This window comes from Mustela putorius, unplaced genomic scaffold (genome assembly GCF_011764305.1).
Source record: "Mustela putorius furo isolate JIRA1106 unplaced genomic scaffold, ASM1176430v1.1 tig00000095_pilon_pilon_pilon, whole genome shotgun sequence".
Classification (NCBI taxonomy): Eukaryota; Metazoa; Chordata; class Mammalia; order Carnivora; family Mustelidae; genus Mustela; species Mustela putorius.
This window is the reverse complement of record NW_025421280.1, coordinates 39,027,157-39,050,899: the sequence shown is the minus strand read 5'-3', so window position 1 is coordinate 39,050,899 and position 23,743 is coordinate 39,027,157. Positions and strand designations below refer to the sequence as shown.

The 23,743-nt window shown below is 61.7% G+C and overlaps 1 protein-coding gene across 4 annotated transcripts in view; it reads left to right on the top strand.

Annotated features, from left to right (window-relative positions):
• The first annotated feature begins 19,558 nt into the window (after positions 1–19,558).
• The window catches only part of NFIC (nuclear factor I C), a 53,114-nt gene continuing 48,929 nt past the window's right edge, over positions 19,559–23,743 (top strand). For all 4 annotated transcript variants that reach the window (XM_045086780.1, XM_045086772.1, XM_045086753.1 and 1 more), the window contains exon 1: positions 19,559–19,718. In XM_045086780.1, coding sequence (XP_044942715.1) covers positions 19,689–19,718 — 30 coding nt within the window. In that variant the 5' untranslated portion in view covers positions 19,559–19,688. The remainder of the gene's footprint in view (positions 19,719–23,743) is intronic.

Here is a 23,743-nt window from a genome sequence, read left to right as displayed (position 1 = left end):
GCACAGCCACCTCGTGCCCGTGGATCGCCCGGCTCCCTTCTGCCACCTGGCCGGGAGGTCGCTTGCTGGCTCGCTGCCTTCTCCTTGCCACGGGAGGGTAAAGGGCAAAGGGCAGGAGCCCCCTTTGCAGGGGGAGAGAAGCAGAAACTGTCCCCCGGCTTGCAGAAGGGAACATGGAGGCCACCAGCCCAGTCCTGCCAAGAGGGATGGCCATAGTCTTCATGCGGCTGGGCCCGTTTTGCAGATGGGGAAACAGGCACGGAGCGAGCAGGCTATTGAGCAGCCTGCCCAAACCCACACGGAGCTGGGGTTTGACCCTCCCAAGCCCTGACCACCCTGGGCATGGGATTGGAGTCAGGGAGGGAGGCCTTGCGGGGGCTCTGTGGGGCCAGAAACCCCAATGGCAACCCCCACCCCACATTTCGGCCCAGAAGCAGATCATTCTCTCTCCCCTGCGGCAAGCCCTGCCAGGCTTGTTAGCGAGTTCCTGTTGGACAGATGGGGAAACTGAGGCCAGGAACACAGAAGCTACTCGCCCAAGTTCCTGCCACAGAGGGATCCCCAATCTGGGCAGTAATGGGGACACGTGGAGGCAGGGTCTCCGGGTCCCATGTCTTCTGTGGCTCCCACCTGTGAGGTTCTGGCACGCTTAGGCCTCCGTTCCTCCCTCTGAAGGTGCGCGCGGGCCTCGGGAGGCTGGGCCCGGGGCTGGCGTGTGCAGGCAGGCTCTGCCCTGCCAGGCGGTGCCCGGGCCCACACCCAGGTGCCCACACCCAGGTGCGAAGGGGCTGGGCGGAGGCCTCTCCCCGTCTCCTCCACGGAGGTCTGGGCTTGACTCTGGCAGCGGGCTGCTCGGCCTTGCGGCTGGTCCCGAGCAGCCCAAGCTCTGTCCCACACAGCAACCAAATGCAAAAGCAGCTCAGCCCAACTCCAAACTCCAACGTCTGCAGAATCCCAAGGAATTCAGGGCCCCACTCCCGGGGCTGCCAGGAGTCCCAACCCCCGCCGGCGAGGGGCTGCACCTGCCTGGGCCGCAGTCTCTGTATTTCTCCCCAAAGTGGCCTCACTAACCTGCTCCACCTTCAAGGGCGTGAAATGTTTCCACAGGGGGAGAAAATTTGGGTACATCTCCTGCTCCCTGGATCTGCAAACCCAGGAAGTGCTGGCAGGTGTCTCACTGCCGTCTGGCTTGCTCCTTGGCTCCCCCTCCCAGCTGTTCGGAGCGCCACGGAGTGGAACCCCGAGGCCCTGGGCACGGCACCAGCAGTACCTCCCACCTTTGGGAAGGGATGCAGAGAGGCTGCGGGAGCCCATCCCGACAGAGGCCCGGGCAGACCTGCAGCCTCTGGGTGTCCCATCATGGGGCCCCCCAGGGCCTGGGGCAAGTCAGAGGTGACATGGGAACCCATGTGTCGTAGGAGGCCGCAGAGCCCCAGAACAGATGCCTGCCTGGCTGGGCCCTAGCTCCCCATCTACAAAATGGGGTCCGTGCGGTAGATCCTGTAAAGGATTTAGCTCCAGGTCTGGCATCCAGCAGGCTTTTGGCAATATTCACCATTGATATTCCTGTTATGGTATGAGTAAGTGAGTCTGTCTACACAGCGTGGTGCCACCCAAAGCATTCAACACCCACCAGAGCCCAGGCTGACTGATGAGAGCAGATGCTGGCTGCCGCCGCTGGGGACGGGCCCCTGGGGGTCGAACGGCGGCGCTCTCCCAGGCAAGCAATAGGGGCCGGACCACAGGTGCGCCTGCCCCGTGCTCTTGCCCAACGCCCGGCAGGGGTGGGGGGCAGAGGGAAGACAGTGGTCACCAGGGAGGGGACTGAACCCCAGGCAGGACCTGGCCTTGAGGTGGAGGGCTCCTAAATTGGCTTCAGGCTGTTTGCACAACTGAAATAGGTTGTGCTGGGGGGTGTGAGACGAGCTCCTGGGCAGAAGAGGCAGGCGCGGTGCCCAGCAGGCACGTAGTAGGTGCACGACAATCCTGGTCTGCCCCTCCCAGAGCTCTGACGACAGGAGACCCGGGCTCCCTGGCAGCAGCCAGTGCTCGTTGAGTAAATAATCAGGCAGCGCCTTTCTCGCTTGCCGTGTTTTCCTGTCTCCTAAAGGCTAGGCCGCTCCTGCACGCGCTCCCCTGCTCCGCCGGTCTGACCTCCCGCAGGGTCGCTGCGGGGCGGCCCCAGAGGCCGTGGTTGGGGCTTGGGGGGGGGGCAGCAGCATCCCTAGCCCCCTCCTAATCCAGCTTGGAGCACCCGTGTTGTGACAGCTAGAGATGGCCCAGTCCTGGCGGGGGGGGGGGCAGCACCGCCCCCTCGGAAACAACTGCTCTCTGGCTTCGTTAGCGCCCCGAGCAGCGGGGCAGGGCGGCTGGGTTCCGAGAGGGGCCGCGCCGCACCCGGGGAGGAGCCAGCCCGCCTGCAGCCTGGGGCGTCCCCACCGCGCGCGCGACTCTGGGCGCACCTGGGGAGGGGTGGGCATCAGCACCCCGGCCATGCCTGGGTTCCAGGAACTGGCAGGAGGAGCCCAGGGCATGCCACCGTTGCAACATCGGAGGGCGGCATGCCTGGGCAGGGCCACCGCCTCGGCCCGCGGGCACCGCCGGGAAAGAAAAGGCAACTCGGAAGCGGGCGGCAGGACAGAGGCTGGAATCCCAGGCACAGGCTGGCAGGGGGAGAGGCGGGGCCCGGGCGGAGCCTGCGCCCCGCTGCGTGGCCTATGGGGAGAAGCTGGGTACGTCCTGGCCAATGAGAAGGCCCCAGCGAGTCAGGCCACACCCCCGGGGGAGCCCACTGGCGCGGTGAAAGCGTTGGGGGCGGGTCCCTTAGGTCCCCCACATCCCCCAGTGTCGGTCCCTTTCAACTGTCCTTCTGCTAAGACTTCCTAATACGGGGCCACTGAGGGTTGGTTGGAGGGAGCACTCGCAAACCTCATCTGTGATGTTTAAAAGTTCATTAAGTCATTCATACTCCACAATAGAGGGAGAGCGGGTCCCGGCAGAGGGCACAGCACGTGCAAAGATCCTGGGGCAGCTCCGGGCAGGACGTGTTGGAGGAATAGCCGGACGACCCCTGCGGCGGGCAGAGAGAGAGGGTGGAGCACAGGGAGAAGCCGGAGCAGGTCTCCCTGCAGGGCCTGTTGGCTGTGGGGAAGGCTTTAGACTGTAGATAGGATGCGCCGCCTAGGCCCTGTAGGATTTGCGGCAAAGGCCTTTCCGTCTCTGGGCCATAATCTCCTCGTCCATCAGAAGGGGGAACAATAATGCCTGTTTGGGGAGCTGACGTGAGGAGAGGCTCAAGTGAGGGGGGCTGGCACATAGTAGGAGCGCAGCCTTCATCTGCACCAGCCCTGTCGTCGCCCACCTGGAGCAGTGCAGTCCGGTGGATCCGGGTCCCTAGGCTCCCGCCCTCGCCTCCCACAGCCCGTCCTCCCTAGAGCGGCCACCAGAGGGCGCCCCTGAGCCCTTGAGTCAGGTCCCGCCCTTCCCTGCCAACGCCCTCCAGGGCTCCCACCCCGCTGGGGGTAAAAGCCCAAGTCCTACCCACGGCCCCCAGCACCCTGCACGACCTACCTCCCTGTCCCTCTCACCACCTCACTCACTCTGTTCCAGCCACTTTGGCCTCCTGGCTGTTCCTCCAACGTGCCAGGCCCATTCGTGCCCCAGGACCTTTGCATGGACAGTTCCCTCTGGAACCCTCTCCGCCCAGACATCCCCCTGCCGCCTCCTCCTCCACCGCCCAACATCTCAGCTCCTTCAAAGTGCACCCCCAAGAGGGGTGCGTACGACAGCAAGCGTACGACAAATGTTGAATGAATTCGCGAACGATGACCTTAACTATCCCTGTCCCCCATCTCACGCTCCAGTCAGTATCTGGGCCCCTTCCCGTCCTGCCCCACCCCCCAGCCCCAGGGGAACTCCAGGGGTCTATTGGTCTACAAGAGGGAGAAGCAGGCGTTGGCACAGAAAACCAGGCAGGGGTCCCCCCACTCTGTGCCTCGAGAGGCTGGACAGGACCCCCATGTGCTGGCAGGCTCCAGCCCCCTGGTCTAGCACCGCGGGATTCCTGTTTGAATTAGAGGTGGGGGAGGAACCGAGGCGGCCTCCGGCTTGGGTTTGTGGGGAGGTTCTGCGGCCTGCGAGGCTTGGCTAAGCCGTTAGCTGGGCCTTGGTTGTGGCCCGTGTCAGAAGTCCTCCAGCCCGGATCCCGGGGAACAGAGCCCATGGGTCTGTGTGGGTGTGTGTAGACAAGGGTGGGGGTCTCGAAAGCCCACCCTGCCCAGAAGCCCAGCTTGGACCCAGCCACCGGTCAGGTGGCTGAGGCCTGGGCCAGCCCTCTCCTCCTCCACTTTGGGCCCAGGGCTCCTGGCCCGCAGCTCCAGAATCTCTCTGCCAACGAAACCCCAGCGCGGAGGTTCTCAATGATGAACAGATGGTCTTAGGTCGGGGAGGAGGAGATTGGGGGGTGCGGGGCTGAGCCTTGGAGGGGGCCAGGGGGTCCCTGGAGCAGCCCTGCTGCCTTCCTGGAGGGAAACTGAGGCAGGGAGCACCTCCACGCCTCTGTGCCCAGGGTGGGGGATACCATCGGCAGAGGGTCCCCTGGTTTGGCCACGTTGCACTTGGCAGAGGACAGCTTGGGGGAGGGCGGAGACCCGGGCTCTCTGCCAGGTCAGATTCCTCCCGGCAGCGGTTGGGGGGGGAGGAGGGAAAGGTTTTTTTTTTTTTTTCCCCAACAGAATCAAAAGGAGGCGAGAGAACCTTTGGCAGGAAGAAGGGATTGGAACGAAGCCTAGGCTGGGCTCACCCTGAAAATCACACTCCTGGCCTTGCGCTTGGCGGCTGAGAGTGGGGGTGGCGGGAAGGCCATTTGGAGGCTCTCATCATCCACACGCATCCCTGCATTTTGCAGAAAAGGGGGCAGCCTCCTCAAAGGACCGTGGACATGACCTTCAAGCCCCCCCCCCCAGCTGCTGCAACCCCCCCCCCCCCCTGGTTACTCAACAGACTCAGCTGCCTCCATACCTTTGCTTGGACTCTTCCCTCTGCCCGAGCTGCCTTCCTGTCCACCGCAGGGCACCCCTCCAAGCCCCCTGGGGTCTGGTCTTCCAGCCCCCCGGACCTCCAGGGCTGAGGGGTGCTAGGTGCGAGCCTGAGGCCAAAAACCACCGATCAGTAATTCTGACTTTGTCTTCATCAAAACGTGACCATTTTGATTCTTAACAAGATTGTGTCCAGAGGTTAGCCATCTTGAGGACTGGGGGTTTTGGTGTGTCTCCCTCCCTGCAAGGTCATAGCCCCCTGATAAGTGCCTCACCCTCATTTCGGCTCTGAGGATCTAGCTTGTGCCGGGCCCAGCCCAAAATGTAGACGAGTGTAAGGGTCGGCAACAGCCAGGCTGAAAATACGGAGATCTCAGGTCTGGCCCCTAGTCCTGGAGGCAGACACCAGAGAGGGGAGAGCCTTGAGAAAGGGGTCCCAGGCAGTGGGGGTCCCAGTGGAGACCCCTAAGTGGGTGATGGGCTCCCGCACTGAGAACTTTGACACGGAGCACACAGGGCCATCCCTGCCTCCGTGAGGGAACAGGACTCCAGCAGACCTGGTCACACCAGCGTCCCCACCGTGTGACCCTGGGCAAGTCATTTCCTTCTCCTGGCCTGAGAGATGCCTCTTGTACCAAACATACTAATCAGGGCTCCCCTGCCTGCCACCAAGGGCTGTTTGGGCACTAAATGGGTTAATAGCCGGAAATGGCTGCCTACACAATGGGGGTTCTTACTAGAGCCCCAGGGCCACCTGTGGGCCTCAATTTCCTCATCTATAAAATGGGGGTTGGCAGGCGAACCTCCAGGGTTCCGGCGGATTGGCGGGGGGGGGGGATGACGAGGCTTGGCGAGGGGGAGCCTCTGAGGGCTGAGAGAGTTCTGCAAAGGTGGGGGGACACTGGGTTCCGTTGCAAAGTGTGAGTCCTCCTCCTCTCCGTTATAGGAACTCCTCCTATGCTACATTGAAAAGGGGAGTTTAGAAAAAAGAAATCAGCTAACACCATTGTTGCGATTGTAATCTCTTTTCTCCTGGTCTGTTCCCCCCTCCGCCTTTCCCTCTCCTACCCTCTTACTCAGCTAACAGCCAGAAGCTAAGACTGGGGGGGGGGGGGGTAGGCAGATGGCCCTTGTGACTAGACTGCCCAGCTCTAACTCCCAGGTTTCCTACCTATGGGCTGTGTGACCTTGGGCAGGTCTCTCAACCTCTCTGTGTCCCAGGTTCCTCATCTGCACAATGAGAATGGTGACAGTTATCTTTCACATGGGGCAGTAGCCATGAGGGAATGCCGGCATCAGCAAACTACATTCCAGGGGCCAGATGTTTTTGTGTGCGACATGGGCTAAGAATTATTTTTACATTCTTAAACGGTTGGAAGAAAGCTAAAGAATAAGGTTTTGTGACATGTGAAAATTATGTGAAATTTACGTTCTGGTATTCATAAATAAAGTTTTATTGGTACACGGCCCAACGATTGATATGCCATCCTTGGTGGCTTTTGTCTTTCAAGCGACAAGGGCCAAGCTGAGTCGGTGCGTCTGGTTGGCAAAGTCAGACGTATTTAGTCTCTGGCTCTTTACGGAAGTTTTTGACCCCTGAGTAACTTTAAACAGTGCAGGGCACAAAATGAGCTTAGTAAACTTGTACTTGCTATTGTTATGAAATATGTGATTTGTACAAAAATCGCACGCTACTTTTCCTCCTTTAAATGTCACATCACCAGGGGCGCCTGGGTGGCTCAGTGGGCTAAATGTCACATCACCAGCATTTTCCCCACACCACTGACAATTCCGGGAAGCCTGCCTGACTCCCCCGTCCTGCGGAATTTCCGCTACGGCCCCCCACCGCTGGGCACTCAGGTTATTCCCCGTTGCTGAGGCAGAGCTTGGTGTCACACAGCCTCACACCTCCAGCTGGCTTTGGTCTCACGAGTCAGACACTCCCCTATAATTTGCTGCATGTTGGGTCCAGTCCAGGCACCTTGCAAATAGGAACCTATTTAGTCCTTGTGCAGCTACTGTGATCCTCCGGCTTCACAGATGGGAACACAGAGGCTCAGAGGGTTGCCGTGACTGGCCCAGGGGTGCACGGGCAGGATTCAAACCCAGGCGGTGACTCCTGTCTGTACCTTGACTCTTGTCCTGGTTCCTTGAGGTAGAGAGCCAGAAGCCAAATCCCTGTATCAAAGGCAGACAGGATTGAAAGGTTCTGGCTGTTCCCTGGCACGCTGCCCCTCCCCCACCCTACACGGTATACATATGGAGGTTACTTAGGGCCAACGTGAGGTTTGACGCTGGAAACCCAACATGGGCCTCCCAAGGGCAGGCCCTAGAATCCCAGCGTCAGGAGAATGGGCCTTGCCCGCCAGGTGGGGAAGCAACAGTCCCTCGTTGCAATCCAGGCCCAGTGGCTGTGCCCCAGACAGGCCGCTGCTTCTTTCATGGGGACCTGGAGGGCATGGCCAGCAGGGTTCTGCAAAATCAGCCCCTGCTCGGTCCCATCTGTCATCTTGCCTGCTACCTACCCCCCACCCCCTGCCCCTTTCCCCTTCATTTGCCTGGTCTGAAAGGTCCCTTCTGCTTCTCTGCTCCAGCTCAGCTGCCCCGCGTGGGGTGGCTAGTAACCCCCGTCCCTGCTGGTGGGCAGTGCCACCACTGTGGGAAACAGTTTGGCAAGTTCTTAACAAGCCAGACGCGGGCGGGCCACCACGGGATCCAGCATCCCAACCCCGGGTCTTAACCCAGGAGAAAGGAAAGCTTACCGCGGTGTGCGCACTTCTGCACCAGCGCCCCAGCCCGGGACCACTCCATTCCCAGACATGCACCGGGAGGAGTGAAAGGGAGCACTCACAAGGCCTTGCTCCCACTGGGTCCAGCAGCTTCATGAAACCATAACAGTGCGGAGACACTGCGGACCCCTGTGGGCAGGTGAGCCGGGTGAGCAAGCTATGACCTCCCCCCACACCGCGGAACGCTGGCCCACAAGAGAAATACGTGAGCGGTTGGGGTATGTGACAGATGGTTGAACCTCCAAATAGTGCTGCAGAGAGAGAGAAGCCAGACGCATGGCTGCGCCCCTGGGCTTACTTATTGTCCGGGGCGGCCTCTGTGTTCCTGGGGGCAGGGGTGAGTAGAAGGGAGCTTTGGGTAATCAGTAACTCTCTGGGTCTCAGTTCCTACAACTGCAGAATGGGGCTAGGCACGGCTCCTGCCCCACAGGCCGGGTAGAGGGGGCGGGGGTACCCGCTGCGTGGCCCCCACAAGGCTCTGGCTCTGATCTGGCATAAAGGATGGCTTCATCATTCAGTGATCTGGCTTTTCATTTTTTCCCCACCCCTAACAAAGCATCTTGGATATCTGCTCACGCTGGGGCTGTGATTGAATAACCCCGGGGGTGCGGGGGAGGTGTGGGTGATTCCTTTAAATATGTTTAATTATTTAATTAACATATTTAATAGACACACATACATAATATATGAAATGCATTATAGAATATATAACAATACATAATAGTTTCAAATGCACTTACATTTCACCTAAGATATGTTGCATACATACGTATGTATTCTACATAACATATCTGAACCATAGACATTTTATATAAATGCACTATGTAAATAATACATGAGTTTTGTATACATATGTAATACATAGTGCATGTCAATATATTATATACTCATATACATGTGATTTGGCTTTTTCTTTTCTTTTTAGAGTGGGAGGCAGAGAGGGCAAAGGGAGAGGGAAAGAGAATCTTTTTTTAAAAAATATTTTATTTATTTATTCGACAGACAGAGATCACAAGCAGACAGAGAGGCAGGCAGAGAGAGAGAGAGAGGAGGAAGCAGGCTCCCTGTGGAGCAGAGAGCCCGATGCAGGGCTCGATCCCAGGATCCTGGGATCATGACCTGAGCCGAAGGCAGAGGCTTAACCCACTGAGCCACCCACGCACCCGGGAAAGAGAATCTTAAGCAGGCCTCACGCCCAGCACGGAGCCCGATGTGGGGCTCGATCTCGCAACCCTGAGCTCATGACCCTAGCCAAAAGCAAGGAGTGCCGGACGGTTAACAACTGGGCCACCCGGGTGCCCCAGTGATATGCTTTTAAAATGGGATTCTACAAAGCCTTGGGTCCTTCTGAGGCTTTCATTCACGGAACAAAGATTCACTGAGCATGTACTATGTACCAGGAACTGTTGTCAGGGTCAGGGACGCAGCTGGGAGCTGACTAGAAGGACACCCTCTACCCCCCGCCAACCCCGCCATGGGATGCCCGTCGTCTCTCGCACACTCCTCTGAGCTAATGGTTCAGCATGTTGTTTGGGCTGTAGATGTGGGCATGAGCTGAGCCCCAGCCTGACTCACAACTTATGCTCAGCACCGTTCCATGTATCCGAAGTTAAACTTGGCTCATAGAACAAATACCCACCAAGTCAGCACCCCCTGGATGCGGAGAATTTGGGCGATAACCCCGTCCTGCTGTGTGGCTTCTCCCTCTGGAAGGGACCCCGCTCCCCAGTCTGGGATTCATCCTTTCCCCCTGCTTACAAATAAGTGTATCTCGATGGTTATTCCTCCACCCAAAAAAATATCATTTCATTTCAGTACTTTAACTTCATAAGGAGGCCGTCCTGCTCCGTTACATGCTCCGTCATGTAACACTGGGGACTCCTTTCCCACTGGATGTCCTGTGGCTTCGTCCTTCCATACTGTTCGCCTGTGGCTGAGGACACCGCTGGACCCCTGATTAATATGCCAGGAGGTGAATTTCCCACAATGCATCTCTCCATTCTCTCGGCAATGGGTGTTCAGGTGGTTCCTGGGTCTTTGCCTTCCTTCGGTGCAGCGAAGACTATTGTGGGGGTATACTTCCTGGAAGCAACAAGCGAAGGTTTCTTGTGGATATGTCTCTGGGAGAGGAAAGGCCATGGTACGTGGCTTGTGGATGGCCAGAGCTGTGATTCACATCGGTCTCTTTTCCGGAGCGGAGTGTGGAAATGCTCTGTGTGCCCACAGCCTTGTTGACATTTGGTATTGCTGGACATTTTTATTTTTATTTTTTTTATTTTTTTAAAGATTTTATTTATTTATTCGACAGAGAGAGACCACAAGTAGGCAGAGAGGCAGGCAGAGAGAGAGGGGGAAGCAGGCTCCCCGCGGAGCAGAGAGCCCGATGCGGGGCTCGATCCCAGGACCCTGAGATCATGACCTGAGCCGAAGGCAGAGGCTTGACCCACTGAGCCACCCAAAGTGCCCTGCCAGACATTTTTAGTTGATGGCGATGAACTGGGGGACCTGGGGCCTTGTTATGGCCTGACCATGCATTCCCTTGATCCTTAAAGAGATTGGACAGCGTTATTCCCTTGCTGGTCACTCCTGTCTCCTCATTCACAGAATGCCTCTTCATTCCTTCTGCACGCTTTTCCTTTCCAGTGGTTGTCCTGATCTTAATGGAATTTCATTCTTTTTAAAGGACCGTATCACATTTCATCAGAAGGCGACATCACGATTGGTAACGCGCCTTCTCAACATGGGCAAAAATGGGTTGCATAAAATCGTACTCTCCTAAGGTACGAAACACAGATATACAGAGAGTATAAAAACAAAAATGCAGTATATACGTGGTATAAAATTCATGAGAGGTGACCAGGAAAGAAAAAGTCAAGAGGGAGTATCACGAATAAAAGGGCTGTGAAACACAGTTTTGGAGCAATTTGCGCAAACATAGGGCAGGGGACATCTCCAGGGGCATCCGCATGTTAAGTTAGAGACAGACTCCCAGAAGCTGGACCGCAAGGCCTAAACTTGTCTTGGGCGTCTGCTGTGCATGTCAACCTGCTTTCCCAGTTCACCTCCAAGCACGTTATGAAATTGCCTGTTTCACCGCATCCTCACCAGCACTAGTTTTTATCAATGTAAAAATTTTCCCTGATTTGATGAGTGCCAGAGCATGGTATTTTCTTAAGGGTTGTTATCCTTTCTTCGGTCTCTGTAAGGTTAGATACTTTTTGTACATTTACTACTCAGTCTGTCTCCCAGGAATGTAATGGAGTCAAAGAACTCCGGGCCAACACATCTGGAGGAAAGGGGCTGGGAAGGGGGGGGGGCGGGGTGCTTGTTCTGCAAGAGGCAGAAACTCAGGCAACAGGAGTTGATGACTGGAGAGATTCTCAGCCTATTCAGATCACAAAAGAAGCTAAAATTATGAGGAGGTTAGTCAGGAAAGTGTCCTCCAGACCAGCTGGGTGACCTTGGGCACTTGTTTATACCTCTCTGGGCCTCGGTTTCTCCATTCATGAAATGCGGATGGAATGTTAGCAGCACCCATTTCATAGGGTTGCTGGGAAGGGTAACAGAACTGCTCCCTAAAGCACCGTTCCCGCAACCCAGGGGTGGCCTCTGGGAAAAATGATGGGTGGGGGCTGCTTCTGTCCTCCCCCGCCCCCGGCTGTCCTCTGGACCCCAGTTCCGGGGGTCTGGCAGCTATCAACCCATTCCTCCTCGCTCCCTCTCAGGTCTCTAAGAGGGAGGGGCGGAGGATTCAAGCTGGAGATTAACAGAGGCAGCTTAGAGATGGTGGGGGGCGGGAGGAAAGAGAGTAAAAGAGACAGAGGGTGGGGGAAGGGGTCTCTATCCACTCAATCCTTCCCTCACCACAGCCACCCTACTTCCTCTGGCTTCAGGTTTGTGAGAGGAAAGGCCACCTGCAGAGCCTTCCCCTCCCAGCCGCAGAGAGCCCTGGAGAAGGAGCTGGGGTTAGGGTCCTCAGGCTTTCAACGTGCTGGTTGACCCGGGGAAGATAAGGCCCCCTCTCTGGGCCTCAGTTGTCCCTCCTGGAAAGCGGGGAGAGCGAGCGGATGTGATCAGCTCTGCCCAGACTTACTGAGCACCTACTGTGGCAGGCAGGCCTGCTGTCACATCTTATTTGTCCGAGATCTCCCAGCCTCTGGGACGCCCAGCAGCGCACACAGAACTGCAGATCAACTTCCAGAAGCCCCCAGAGTACTCCATGGCTCCAGAAGGGCGGTCCAGGGCCTGATTCTCGGCCTGAGATGCCACCGGCCCCCACGCTAACCCCAGGCGTCCTCCCCGGGGGAGCTATTAACCGCTTCTCCAAAGGGGTCCCTGAGTCCTGGAGCCCCAGTGAGGGGAACCAGGGTCGCAGGCTGAGAGAAACACAGACAGTAGGACGATAACAGAATCTCCTCCACCCGCCGGGCTCGGGCAAGACCCCTCCCGTCGTCCCCCAGCTGCGCCAGACGCAGAGCTGGGAAGGGGGGGGAGGGGGCGGCGCCTGCTCTGCGGCTGCCGGAGGAGGGGGACTGCGGGAGAGCGCTCAGGGGTGGGGTGGGGGGGCGCTGCGGCACCGCGTCCCGTCTCACCGTGGCCGGCGCGGCAGGGGCGGCGGCGGGGGGGGGCTGACCCTCTTCGGCCCCGCCCCTCCCCCCGCTGCAGAGGCACCTCCATTAATCTTGACCCGGGGAGGGGGCGCCCGCTCACCCCCACCTGTGATACCGCAGCGCACTCTCCCCGCCCCCCCGCCCCGCTGGAGCCCCTGAGGGACCCCCAGGGGACCCCCGCCCCCCAGGTCTGTCGCCCTCGGTGTCCGAGTCTCTGTCTGTGTCCCCATCTGTCCCGTCTCCCCGCTAGGCGTGCTTGTTGTGACTGCGTGACTGCGGGACACCTGCACTCACGGGCCCGGGTGGCTGGCGCGATCGCCTGGGGGAGGGGTCCTGGGGGTCCGTGTGCAGGTCGGTCCGAGGTCTGGAGTGTCTTTCTAGGATTGTCCATCTGCGTGAGTGTCCAGGTGACACCCTGCAGGCTGTAAGTCTGTGTATGTGACAGCGTAGAGGCTGTGGTTGTCTGGGTGACACCCCCCAGGCTGTGAGTCTGTGAGTCCCCGAGTGTCTGCCGGGGTGACACCCGCAGGCTGTGTGTCTGTGTTCGTGGCATCCCGCAGGAGGTGTGCGTCCCTTGGCTGTGAGCGTGGGCCCCGTGTGTCTGGATGAGCCCGCAGGCTGTGTGTGTCTGGAACACGCTGCAAGCGCGACTGTGTGGGTCTGCGCGCGTCGGTGTGCGTTGTGTGTCCGCGTCGGAGTCGAGGAGGCCCGGACCGCGAGTGTCCCTGAGCCCTCTGCGCGCGTGTGTGTGTGTGTGTGTGTGTGAGCGCGCGCGCGCCGCGGCGAAGGTGGATCCGCTTCCTCCGCAGCCAGCCCGACCTGGGCCCCACGACCCGCCGCGGCCGCCGCTTGCTCGGCCTCCCCTCGCGCGGGCCGGGCCGGGGATGGAGCCGCAGCGGGAGCCGCCGCAGCCGGGGCCGGGGCGCGGAGCGGCCTGAGGCGCGGGCGGCGCGCGGGGCCGGGGGGAGGGCGGGCCGAGGGGAGGGTCCTGCGGGCCGGGGGGGCGGGCGCGGCGCGCCCCCTCCCTCGCGCGCTCGCTCCCTCCCCCGCGCGCCCTCCCTCGCCGCCTCCTCCCGCCGCCTCCGGCCCCCCCTCGCCGGGGACCGAGCGCGCTCGCTCCGGCGCCGGCCTCGCCTCCTCGCAGCAGCGCCATGGTACGTCGCCGCCCCCACTTTCGTTTTCGCCCGGGGAGTTTTTGGGGTGGTGCGTGGGCTCCCGGCGAAAGTTGCAAGGTCTGGGGGGGCGGGGGGGGCGAGGGCCGCCCAGGGGAGGGGCCCGAGGCGGGGAGCCCCCCCCCAACACAGCCCGCGGCTGCGGGACCCCCGCCCGCCGATCCCCCCCCCACACCCCCGCCCGCGGCTGGGGGCGGAGCTGGCGCGCGGGGCTCAGCGGGGGACCCCAAGTGGGGGGCGCCTGGCGGGCGCAGCGGAGTTGGCGGGGAGGGCGGGGCTCCCGGGAGAGGGTCCCCCCCAGACCCGGCTCCCGCCTCCTCCCTGGCTCCGGCCCGAGGCGGGAGGGCGCGGCCCGGAGCGCAAGACCCCCGAGAGCGCAGCCCGCGGGGGAGCGTGGGTCGAGGAGGGGGCGCCCGCCCGGGCCGTGCGGGGCGGGGGTCGCGGCGGCCCCCGCAGGGTGCCCCGGCCGGGGCGAGCGCGGCGCGCCAGCTAGCGGAAAATGGCCGCTGCGGAGAGGGGCGGAGAGCGCGCAGCGGCCGCCGCCGGGCGCCTTGAACTTGGAGCCGGGCGGGCGGCTGCGCTCGGCGCCGCGCGGGGGCAGCCACCCCGCCTGCCCTTGCGATGCCTGAGCCCCGCCCCCGGGCCGACCCCGGGCCCCGCCGCAGCGCGCGCGGGGTCCCAGCCGGGAGGGGTCACCAGGTCTCGGCCCGGCGCGCCCCAGGCCCGCTAGCGTCGGTGGTTGCACTTGAGGGTTCCCGGTGTCCAGTCCGCGGGCGTCGGTGGCATCCGGCACTCGAGGGGTGCGTTTGGGGGCTTCTGTGCTCCCAAATGGGTCCGCACGGGATGCCGGGGATGCGCCCGCGTGTCTGTACGGCTGGGTGGTCCCGTCGCAGGCCGTGGGTCGGTGGGTCTCGGCGCGTCGAGTCCTCTCCTTTATGTGTCTGTGTGCGCATCCACGTGGCTGTGTGTGTTGTGTTGCGTATGTGTTAGAGCATTGTGCGGCTAAGGGACAGTGTGTGTGTCTGGGTAACCGTGCGTCTCTGTGGGAAGGTGTTGTGAAGCTGTACGGCAGGGTTGTGTGTCCCCGAGGGCCGTGATGTCCCTGGGTGACCCGTGGGGTGTCCCCATGTGAATGTGTGGCGGCCTGGGGGTTGCTGGTGAGTGGAGAACTGTGTCGTATGCCTGCGTCCCGGGGGACAGTTGGGTGTCGCTGTGTGCGTGTGATCAGCACCGAGTGACTATTCCTGGGGATGGGTCTACACTCTTCCTCGCCTCCCCCCCCCCCAGGTTCCTTTTTTCCTGTAACCGGGGCTGCCGAGCGGGGAACGGGTGTTTCCTCTACCATGCCAAAACTCTGTCCCCTCATCTCACCACCACCCTACACCGTCCCCTCCACTTCCCTCCGACTCGGGGTACCCCATCCGCGGGGCCGCAGGTGGTCCTGGCTTGAAGATCGGGCGCGAGGTGGCGCCGGGACACGGTCGCACGGTGGCGGCGCCTTCTCCCGCCAGGGGCTGCGCGTGCGCGGGGGACCTGCCCCAGAGGGAGGCGGGGCGGTGGGGGGGGGTGTCCCCCGACTCCGCGGCGGAGGAGGTCCCGAGGGATGGCTGGTTACAGAAGCGCACGGGGCAGCTCGGGCCCAGGAGGGTGGCCGCGGAAACCCCCTCACCCCCTATGCTGGGAGCCCCCCCCCCCCAGTCCTGCCTCCCTGCACTTGCCCCCTACGAGGCCAGACGGGGCGGGCACAAAGTGTTGTTTTCTCCCCTGCAGGGGAATCCCCGCCGCACCCCCACCCCCACACCAGGGCACTTTATATAATTTTCTAAATATAAAAGCACCAAGGCCAGGCCGGAGTCTCTGCTTTTCGCTTTGAACCTGCATCCCATTGTGGGGGGGGGGGCGGTTTGGGAAAGGGAAAAGGGCGTCCTACATGGACACGGGGATGCTTTGGTCCCCATCCCTCAGGGTCTCATTGTCTGCTAAACTTCCCGCCCCCTGCCAGTCCTCATCCTCCCCTGCACCGGCCCCCCCCCAGCCCTACCCCACTCCTGAGCAGTGGGACACCTGGGCTGCCCCTGGCTGCAGCAAGCCCCTCCCCTTGCCGCCCAGCGCGGTGGCACACACCGGGAGCAGGAACATTCACAAGCACACACCCACGACACAGGTGTATGTAACCCCACGCGCACACAGAGGTCCACACACACAACCACATGCAGCCCCCCCCCCCCCCCCCCCAGACATGGCTGTGGCCAGGCACCTGCATTTGGGAGGCTGGAGAGACAAGCCACCCCGCCCCCCAGCCAGACCTGGAGAGCTCTGAGCCAGCTTGGGGGGGGGGGGTTGTTGGGGGGGAAAGGGATGTGGTTATTTCACGGGTATGTGCCCCCTCTGCCCGTGCACCTGCATAGGGATACTGGGAGGGGTTCTGCTTGTGGGTGTGTGTGATTGTGAGTGTGTATGGTTGTGTTTGGGTGGAGTGTGTGATTGTGAAGGAGTGTCTGTGTGTTGTGGCCATGTTTGTGTGTACACTTGAGTGGGTCTGTGCATCTCCTGTGTGTGTCCATGTCTGTGTGTATATGCGTGTGCTTTGTGTGAGTTTGTGAGTCCGTGAGCCCCCGGGTGCCCTCTGTTGTGATGTCCGAAGCCAGGTGTGCGGAAGGCCATGTTTGTGGGTGGGCCTGTGCTCAGGGGAATCCCTGTGTTTGTGTCGCTAGGTGTGTGACATGGGCATCTGTGTGGCACGGTGTGTATGCCTGAATGTCGCTTCGTGGCACGTTGTGTGTGCTGTGTGCGTCTCTGCCAACCTTGGGTTCCATCCTCCCTTTACTCACCAAGACCAAAGACCTTCACATCCCCTTCTAGAACCTCAGTGTCTCCTCCATAGAATGGGAACACTCAGGGGCCGAGGAGTGGTGATGCCGTCCCAAGCGTGCGTTCCCAAGGCCTGCCATGGTGCTGAGCCCTCTGTGCCCTGGGGGGGGGGAGGTGGTCGCCCTGGAGTTCCTAGGTGGACACCTAGGAGGTGGCCTTCCCCTGCCTCAGCTGCTCCGTGAATGCCACACACTTTTTTAAAAGTTGGTTTTTAATGACACAAACCATTCGTGAACGTCTGAAGAGTGTATACCAAACTACCCCCAGTGGAAGCCAACCCACTTCCTCACCCCTACCTGTGTGGGACCCCAGGGAGACACTGCGCCATGTCTGGGGACGTTGCTGGTGGTCAGGACTGGGGGTGCTTAGCACCCCCCCCCCACAGAGTCCAGGATCCCTGGGCAGAGAATGGTCCAGAGCACCCTTGTGGAAGAAGCCCTGGTCTCCGGCTTGTTTCCTCCTGTGACATCTGCAGATGGGAACCTCTTATTCTTTTATGGAGCTGCGTAATAGTCCGGCCTGTTCCCTCACTGGCGTTACTGACCTGGCCCCCTGCAGAGGGACGCCCTGGCTAGTTCCAAGGCTGTCACCAGTAGTGGTAGAGAGTGGTAGTTGACACGCTTGTGCGTCTGGGTCACAGACAGTTAGAGGAAAGGCAGAATGAATGATTAAGGAGAGTGCATTTTTAATTTTTTAACCAATGAGCTCAACTGTGCTCCCAAGTGCCACTGCTAAATCACGTGGCCCACTCCCCTTCTGGACCCTCGCACAAACAAGGTCCACATCTACCAGTCGCCTGGTGCAAAGCCCTCTTCTGACCTCAGCCCAGTCAGAACTCTCCGGGTCACCCATCATAACCCAAGGGGTGGGAACTCCCTTCACCCTTTTCCACCGAGGGGAAACTGAGGCACACAGGAATGTAGCTGCCGCTGGAGGAGACGTAGACCAGGCTGCAAGCCTGCGCTAGAGCTGGCTGGCAGCTGTGGACCTACTGTGTGCGCCGCAGGGCCCCTCCCACCCGAACTATAAAATATGCACATTTGTAACAGTCCAGCCGCGTTCGGGAATTTGCAGAAGGTTCTTCTCTCTGCGCTGTGTCCACAGCGTTCACACGAGTCACCTCAGGGTCCCCATCTCCAGCCTCCTCCAGGCGTCCCAGCACTGTTGCCATTTTACAGATTCGGCAACTGAGGCCCCGAGACAGATGGGCAGTCTGTGCTCTCCGGACCTCACCTTGGAAAGGAGCTCAGGTGGCAGGCTGGGCGGGAGTGAGGGGGCCGGGCTGGGGGAACCGTCTGCAGTCAAGTGGAACTTTTAAATGTCTGTGAATTTGGAATCTTTGCTCTCTGTGTTCCTGGCCACTTTCAAATAATAAAATCCTGTTGTATGTTATGTTGGCATCTGGATTCCTAGACACCTGCCTTCCCCATTCATCCCGGGGTTTCAAGTGCACCCCCCCCCACCCGCCTCACAGCAGCCAGGGGCTTTCAAACCTTTGCGAAGCGCTCCTGATATGCTAAGCACTGTTTGTTTGAATTCAAACAGTTTGTTTGAATAATAATAATGCAATGGGGAATCAGAGTGGCCCAGGATATACGCGCCTTCCGCCTTCCGTAGGAACCCTGCTCCCTCCTAGTCTAGCCCTGGGACCCTGAGCTGGTTTCCTGGTTTCCTCCCGTAACACGGGACAATAACGGGATTCCTGGCCCCTCCCATTACCCTGGGCACAGGTTAGCTGCCCCATGTTGGCAAGAGGGTATCATTTGGCATCAGGACACAGGAGAGACCAATGAAAATCACCAGGCTTTCTAAGAATGTCTTGCTGCGCATTGGACAGAAGGTCAAGGCTCTGCTCTGTCATTACCCTTATGCCCATGGACCCCATGGGCGGGCACTGTTAGTGCACGTTACAGGGGACAATACCAAGGGGCAGTCTGTGGGGTGGGAATGGGAGCTTTGGCAGTGGAGGCTGAGAGGATTCAGGGGGTGAATGGGGAAGGCTTGAGGTCTTGGTCATCAGGAACCCTGGGGGCTTAGACTGGGGGAGGTCAGGTCTGCGCCCCCTTACTCTAGAGGGAGAACAGTGGAGCTTTAGGAAGGTGGGTTCTGGGGCTCCAAGCCACTCCCAGCGTCTCAATTTGCAGATCCGTGAAAAGGGCATGCTCCTAGTCTCCATAGGAATTACTGGACGCCCAGGGAAGAGGCTGCGAGGGTTTATGAGGCCAGCCTGAGGTTCTGTACCTACCCTCCTGGGATGTTGGGGAGACTTATGGGGGATGCTAGAACACCCCCTACCACACACACCCAGTTCCCCTTTGGTGCTGACTGAAGAGGTGAGAGCAGATTCCTGGAGGCTCTGGGGTTAGTTGGGACTTTTGGGGGCCTGTGGGGTGGGGGAGGAGTGCACTTGGAGCCAAGCTCCGTGCCCAGGGAACTGCAGGCGGTGTCTGGGGGGCAGAGGGAGAGGATGCTGTGGGGCCCCCCCTCTCCTGCCCTGCACCCCGGGTCGTACATCTTTAAGGGGAAAGACGCGCGCTGGCGCTGGGCCTCTGCACACGTCACTTCTTCATTCTTTCCCTCCCCCCCCCCCACTTGGCTCTTTTCTCCAACTTCCCGGCCAGCGCGGGGAGGTTTGGGGGGGGGGGTCTTAAAAATCCACCTCCGGCCCCAAAGTGTCCAGCACCAGCCCAGCACCCCCTCCCCACTGGACTCGGGTGGGCGGTCCTGGGAGACCCGCGGCTCCCGGGCTCTGCGCCGCCGGTGGGTCCCCGTCCGGTGCCCGGGACCGGGGCGGTTCGTAATTCGTAATAATAGCTATGATGGGGGTTCATGGGGCATGGGGGGGGAGCGGCTTTCCTTCCCCGCTCGCGCTCTTTTTTCCCTCGTTTCTTTGAAAGTTGGATGTTGAGAAGTGGGAGGCTCGGCCGGGAGGGGAGGGAAACTGGGGGGAGGAAGGGGGGAGGCTGCCAGAGGGAGGAGAGACAGAGACACGGAGAGACAGAGACGGAGGAGGAGAGAGGGAGGGGGGACAGGAAAGGAAGAGAGAGGGAGAGCGAGCGAGCGCGGGAGGGAGGGAGGAGGGAGACCGAGGGAGGAGGCGGCGAGGAGCGCGCCGGCCGCGGCCGCGGGGGGGGGGGGGTTTGGAAAAAATGACTCAGTAAGTTCAGCGCGCCCGCTCCGGCCGGCCCTGCGCCTCCCGCCGCGCCCGGGATGTATTCGTCCCCGCTCTGCCTGACCCAGGTACGCCCCTCGCCCGGCCCGCGCCCCCCGCGCCCCCCGCCGCCCGGCCCCGGAGTCGCGGAGCCGGAGGAGGCGGGACGGGAAAGGCGCGCGTCCCTCCTGCCGCCCCGCCAGGGGTGCCCCTGCCGCGGGCCAGGGGCCGGTGGGGGATGGGCTGGGCCGGGGACCCCCTGCCCCGACCCACCCTCGGGACTCCCGCCCCGCCCTGGGCGCCCCGGCCTCTTCCCCACGCGGACGCGGGACTCGGGGAGCGGGCTGGCGGGACGCTGGCCCCCACCCCACCCCGGAAGGTCTGGGGGCGCTCCCCCCCCCACCCCAGGGCCGGAGCCGGGCCTCTGCGTGACCACCCCCCCCCAACCCGGAGGAATCGAGGGGTCCTGACCCGGCCCCTCGGCCCTGTGGAGAGGATCCCTCGGATGTGCACCCCAGACAGCGCCCCCCCCCGCCCCCCCCGCCAAGGTTGTGCCCCGCCACCCCAGCCCCGGGACGCCTTTCCCCCCGTTACTGGCCCACGTGTGCTGGGGGGGAGGGGGCGCGCGGAGTTGAAGGCGCCAGCAGCGGGGGTGGGGCCTCGCCCCCCCCCACACCGATCTGATATTTTCGCCGCATCGATTCTGGATTGTTGCGCCGCCGCCGCCGCCGGGAGGAGCCGGGAGGCCGGGCGTTCCGGGGTCTGGCCCCGGCACTGCGGCGCTGCGGACGCCCTCGCCAGCCCGGCACCCGGCACCTGCCCCTGCCCCCCTCCCGTAGCCTCTCACCCCTGGCGGGGCTCCCAGACTGCCCCGGGCTGAGCCCTTGTGCAACTGGGAAGGGGGTGTGTGGGGAGGGGGCGGCTGCCCCTGTCCCAGGCCGCACCCCCGGGACTCCTTGCCTCCTCCAGCTCCCTCTGGGACACCCCCCCACCCCGGGGTTGGTCTCCTTCCAGCTCCCCCATATCCTCATGTGTCTTCAGGCCGGTGGGGTTGCGGACTCAGTTTCTCCTGAGGAATAAGGCAGGTTCTGGACACGGGGCAGTGCGGCCTCCAGATTGCCAAGTGCAGGACTCTGGGAGGTGGGAGTCCAGCGGGAGCCTGCTTGTCCCGTCTCCCTCCGCTCTCCCTTATGGGGAGCACGTGGATGCCTAGCTTGGGCCCCAGGGACCGCCGGTTTGTGTGGGAAAGGGTCCGCTATTCAGGGCTTGGGAGCCCCCTCCTTTGGGGTACAGTCTTTCTTGCTGCACTGGGGAGTTGCGGAGTGGGGGGGGGGGTCTTAGGGCTTGTCCTACCCATGATCCCCTGAGTGACCTTGGGCAAGTCCATGCCCCTGTCCAGGCCTCAGTTTCCCCTTCTGAACAACTTTGGGGGCCCCCCGGGAAGCTGTTCTTGCTGCCCCAACTCTGCCTCCGAGCTGTCCTGAGGCTCCCCGCAGGCAAGTAGGGTTCTAGGGAGGGTTGCCTTGTGACCTTGGGCCTCCCAGTCTCGGCTTGCGGGGCAGCCTGGGTGGCTGTGGGTGCCCCCGCCCCCTCTGCCCTTCCTGGGCTTGCCAGCTCCCGAGAGCCACACAGGGGGGCTGAGCCAGGGAGGCTATTCCAGGGGAGGAGGTTGGAAGGCCGTCTTTTGTCGCCGAGCCCTGGAATTCCCCCATCAGGACTCCTCGGGAGACAGGCCTCCATCCACGCTGCTGCTGCTGCTGCTGCTGCTGCGAGAGGCTGTGGCAGCGAGAACCTGCGTCCCCGTGTGAGCCTGTGTGCTCCCGGGGTCGGGCTCGGGGCTCCCCAGGAGGAGGCTGATCCCCAGGATCAGCTGGGCGGGCTCCTGGTGGACAGGACCGTGAACGCTATCTGAGGGTGTCCTGGGCCAGGGATGGGGACACGGGAGACAGAGATAGACAGAGGCAGCCCGAGAGCACCCCCACCCCACTAGGGTGGGGATGGAGTGGCCCAAATGCCGGGGGCTGCCCTCTCCTGCTCCACTCCTGTGGCCCCCGCCCAGGAGCAGAGCCCTGGGACCCCACCCCACCCCCCGCCACCCCCAGGCAGAGCTCCTGGCAGACCCAGCCTGGTCTGGGGTCTCCGGCTGGGGGTCCCCCCTGGGAGGACCCCGACTGCCCTCTCAGGACCTGCGCTCCTGGCTGTCCGGGCCACCACCCCACGTCTCTCTGACCATCTCCACCTCCCTGGCCCGTCCCTCTGTTTCTCCTCCGTCACTCTCCGTCTCTGTCTCCCTGTCTCTGGCTCCGTGTCTCTCTCCGTGCCTCCGTCTGTCTCTGCGTCTCTCTCCCCCATTCCATCTCTCCCGCGTGTCTCCCCATCTCTGGGCCTCCGTCTCCCCCCTTTGCCCAACTAATTTTACAACCTGAGCCCATCCAAAAATAGCTCCCTTTTAGCTGATCCGACCGGGATCCTCGTCGGAGGGAGCCGCCGGAGAGCGGCAGGGGGGAGCCGTGCCCCGGTGCCAGCGCCCCGTGCCCCCAGCCCTGCCCGCCGAAGGGGGGGTGGCGGCGGTGGCGGCAGCCCTGGAGGATTCTGGGAGCCCCGTCCCTGTTTCAGTGGTGACTCAAGAGCTTTTTCACTTTTACTCTTAAGAGGAACTGTGTGGAGCAGCCGTTACTTCCATAAATCCTGGCGGCGGGAAGGCCGGCCTCCCCGCGCTGGCCCTGCTCCGGGCCTCCCTCCCTCCCTGCCCCCCCCCGCCCCCCCCCCCCCGCCCGCCGCACCGCCACGTTAGTTATTCCGGGTTTGGGGCCAAATCCCTCTTGGCTGCAGTGCCCAGGATTCCCCGGGGCCGAGGCCGGCCACGCCAGCCCGCCAGGGCCCCTTCCTCATTCATTCATTCCTCCCTTCATTTCTGCCCCGGGATCCCTCTCAGCGTGGCACCCCTTTCACGGCCCTTTCCCCAGCGGGGAGACTGAGGCAGGAAAGGCAGCCCTGACTTTTGATAGGTTTAGTAGGTTTTTTTTTTTTTTTAAGCGCCTCTGTGGAGCCTAGGCCTGGCCTGAGCTTTGGGGGATGGGGGTCCCCCAGCATCTTGGGGCTAGGAGAGGAACCAAGACCAGAGACGGCCAGGGCCTGCCCAGGGTAGCACAGCACTGTGGCTGGCGAGGCTGGGTTTGGGACCACTTCCCACTTGGCTTTTGAGGCCAGCCTGGACAGGCGGGCGCTCCCGGTGGACCCCCCCCCCCAATCTGGTGGCCTCCGCTTGGCTCCTGCAGAAAGCACAGCCTCGCTCCAGGTCGCGCTCCCTCTCTCCGGCCCTGTGTCTGGGTCTCTCCCTCCTCCCTGCTCTGCGGAGGTGCCTCGGTGAGCCAGGGCCAGGCGCCTTGTAAATCACGAAGCGGGGATTCTGGCCGAGTCAGCGTTCTCTCTCTCTCTCTCTCTCTCTCTCTCTCTCTCTCTCTCTCCTCCCGCTCCTCTCCTCCTCTCCCTCCCTCTGTCTCTGTCTCTCCCCCAACCCCTGCTTTCTCTCCTCCTCCTTCTCTGCCCCTACCCCACCCCCAGCCTGAACCGTTCGCCCACCCTGTTCTCACACCAAACGGATGGGCACACTCACGGCATCCTGGGTCCTTCTGCCCCGCACGGCCCTCACACGCAAAGGCACATGTTCCCGGAAACCCGCACACACGTGTGCCCCCTGCTCCCCTCGCTGGACCGCTAGTGCCCCCGGGCAGGGGCTCCCCTGGGACTGAACCACACCCATGCACATGCACGGGCGTGCTCACTGACCCGTGGCCCTGCCCTGCCTCCCGATGGGTCCTGACGGGTGGGGGGGGGGCACCAAGGCAGAGACTGAGGGCGCCTCGGATATGCCCATGGGCCTTGCTCAGGAGGCTCAGGAAGGGAGTTGTTGGCTTTCCGGCTGCAAGGTGCAGGGCAGCGCCCCCCCCACCCAACGTTCTCCCTGTGAAATGAAGCCAACAGTAATCTTTGGCTGCCTGCGCCGCCGGACAGTTTGGGGAGGCAGGACCCCTGTGAGGTGCTCAGCGCAGGGCCTGGCACGTAGTAGGTGCTTACTAGTCTGTGCGAGGAAGGAGTGAATGGACGGTTCTGC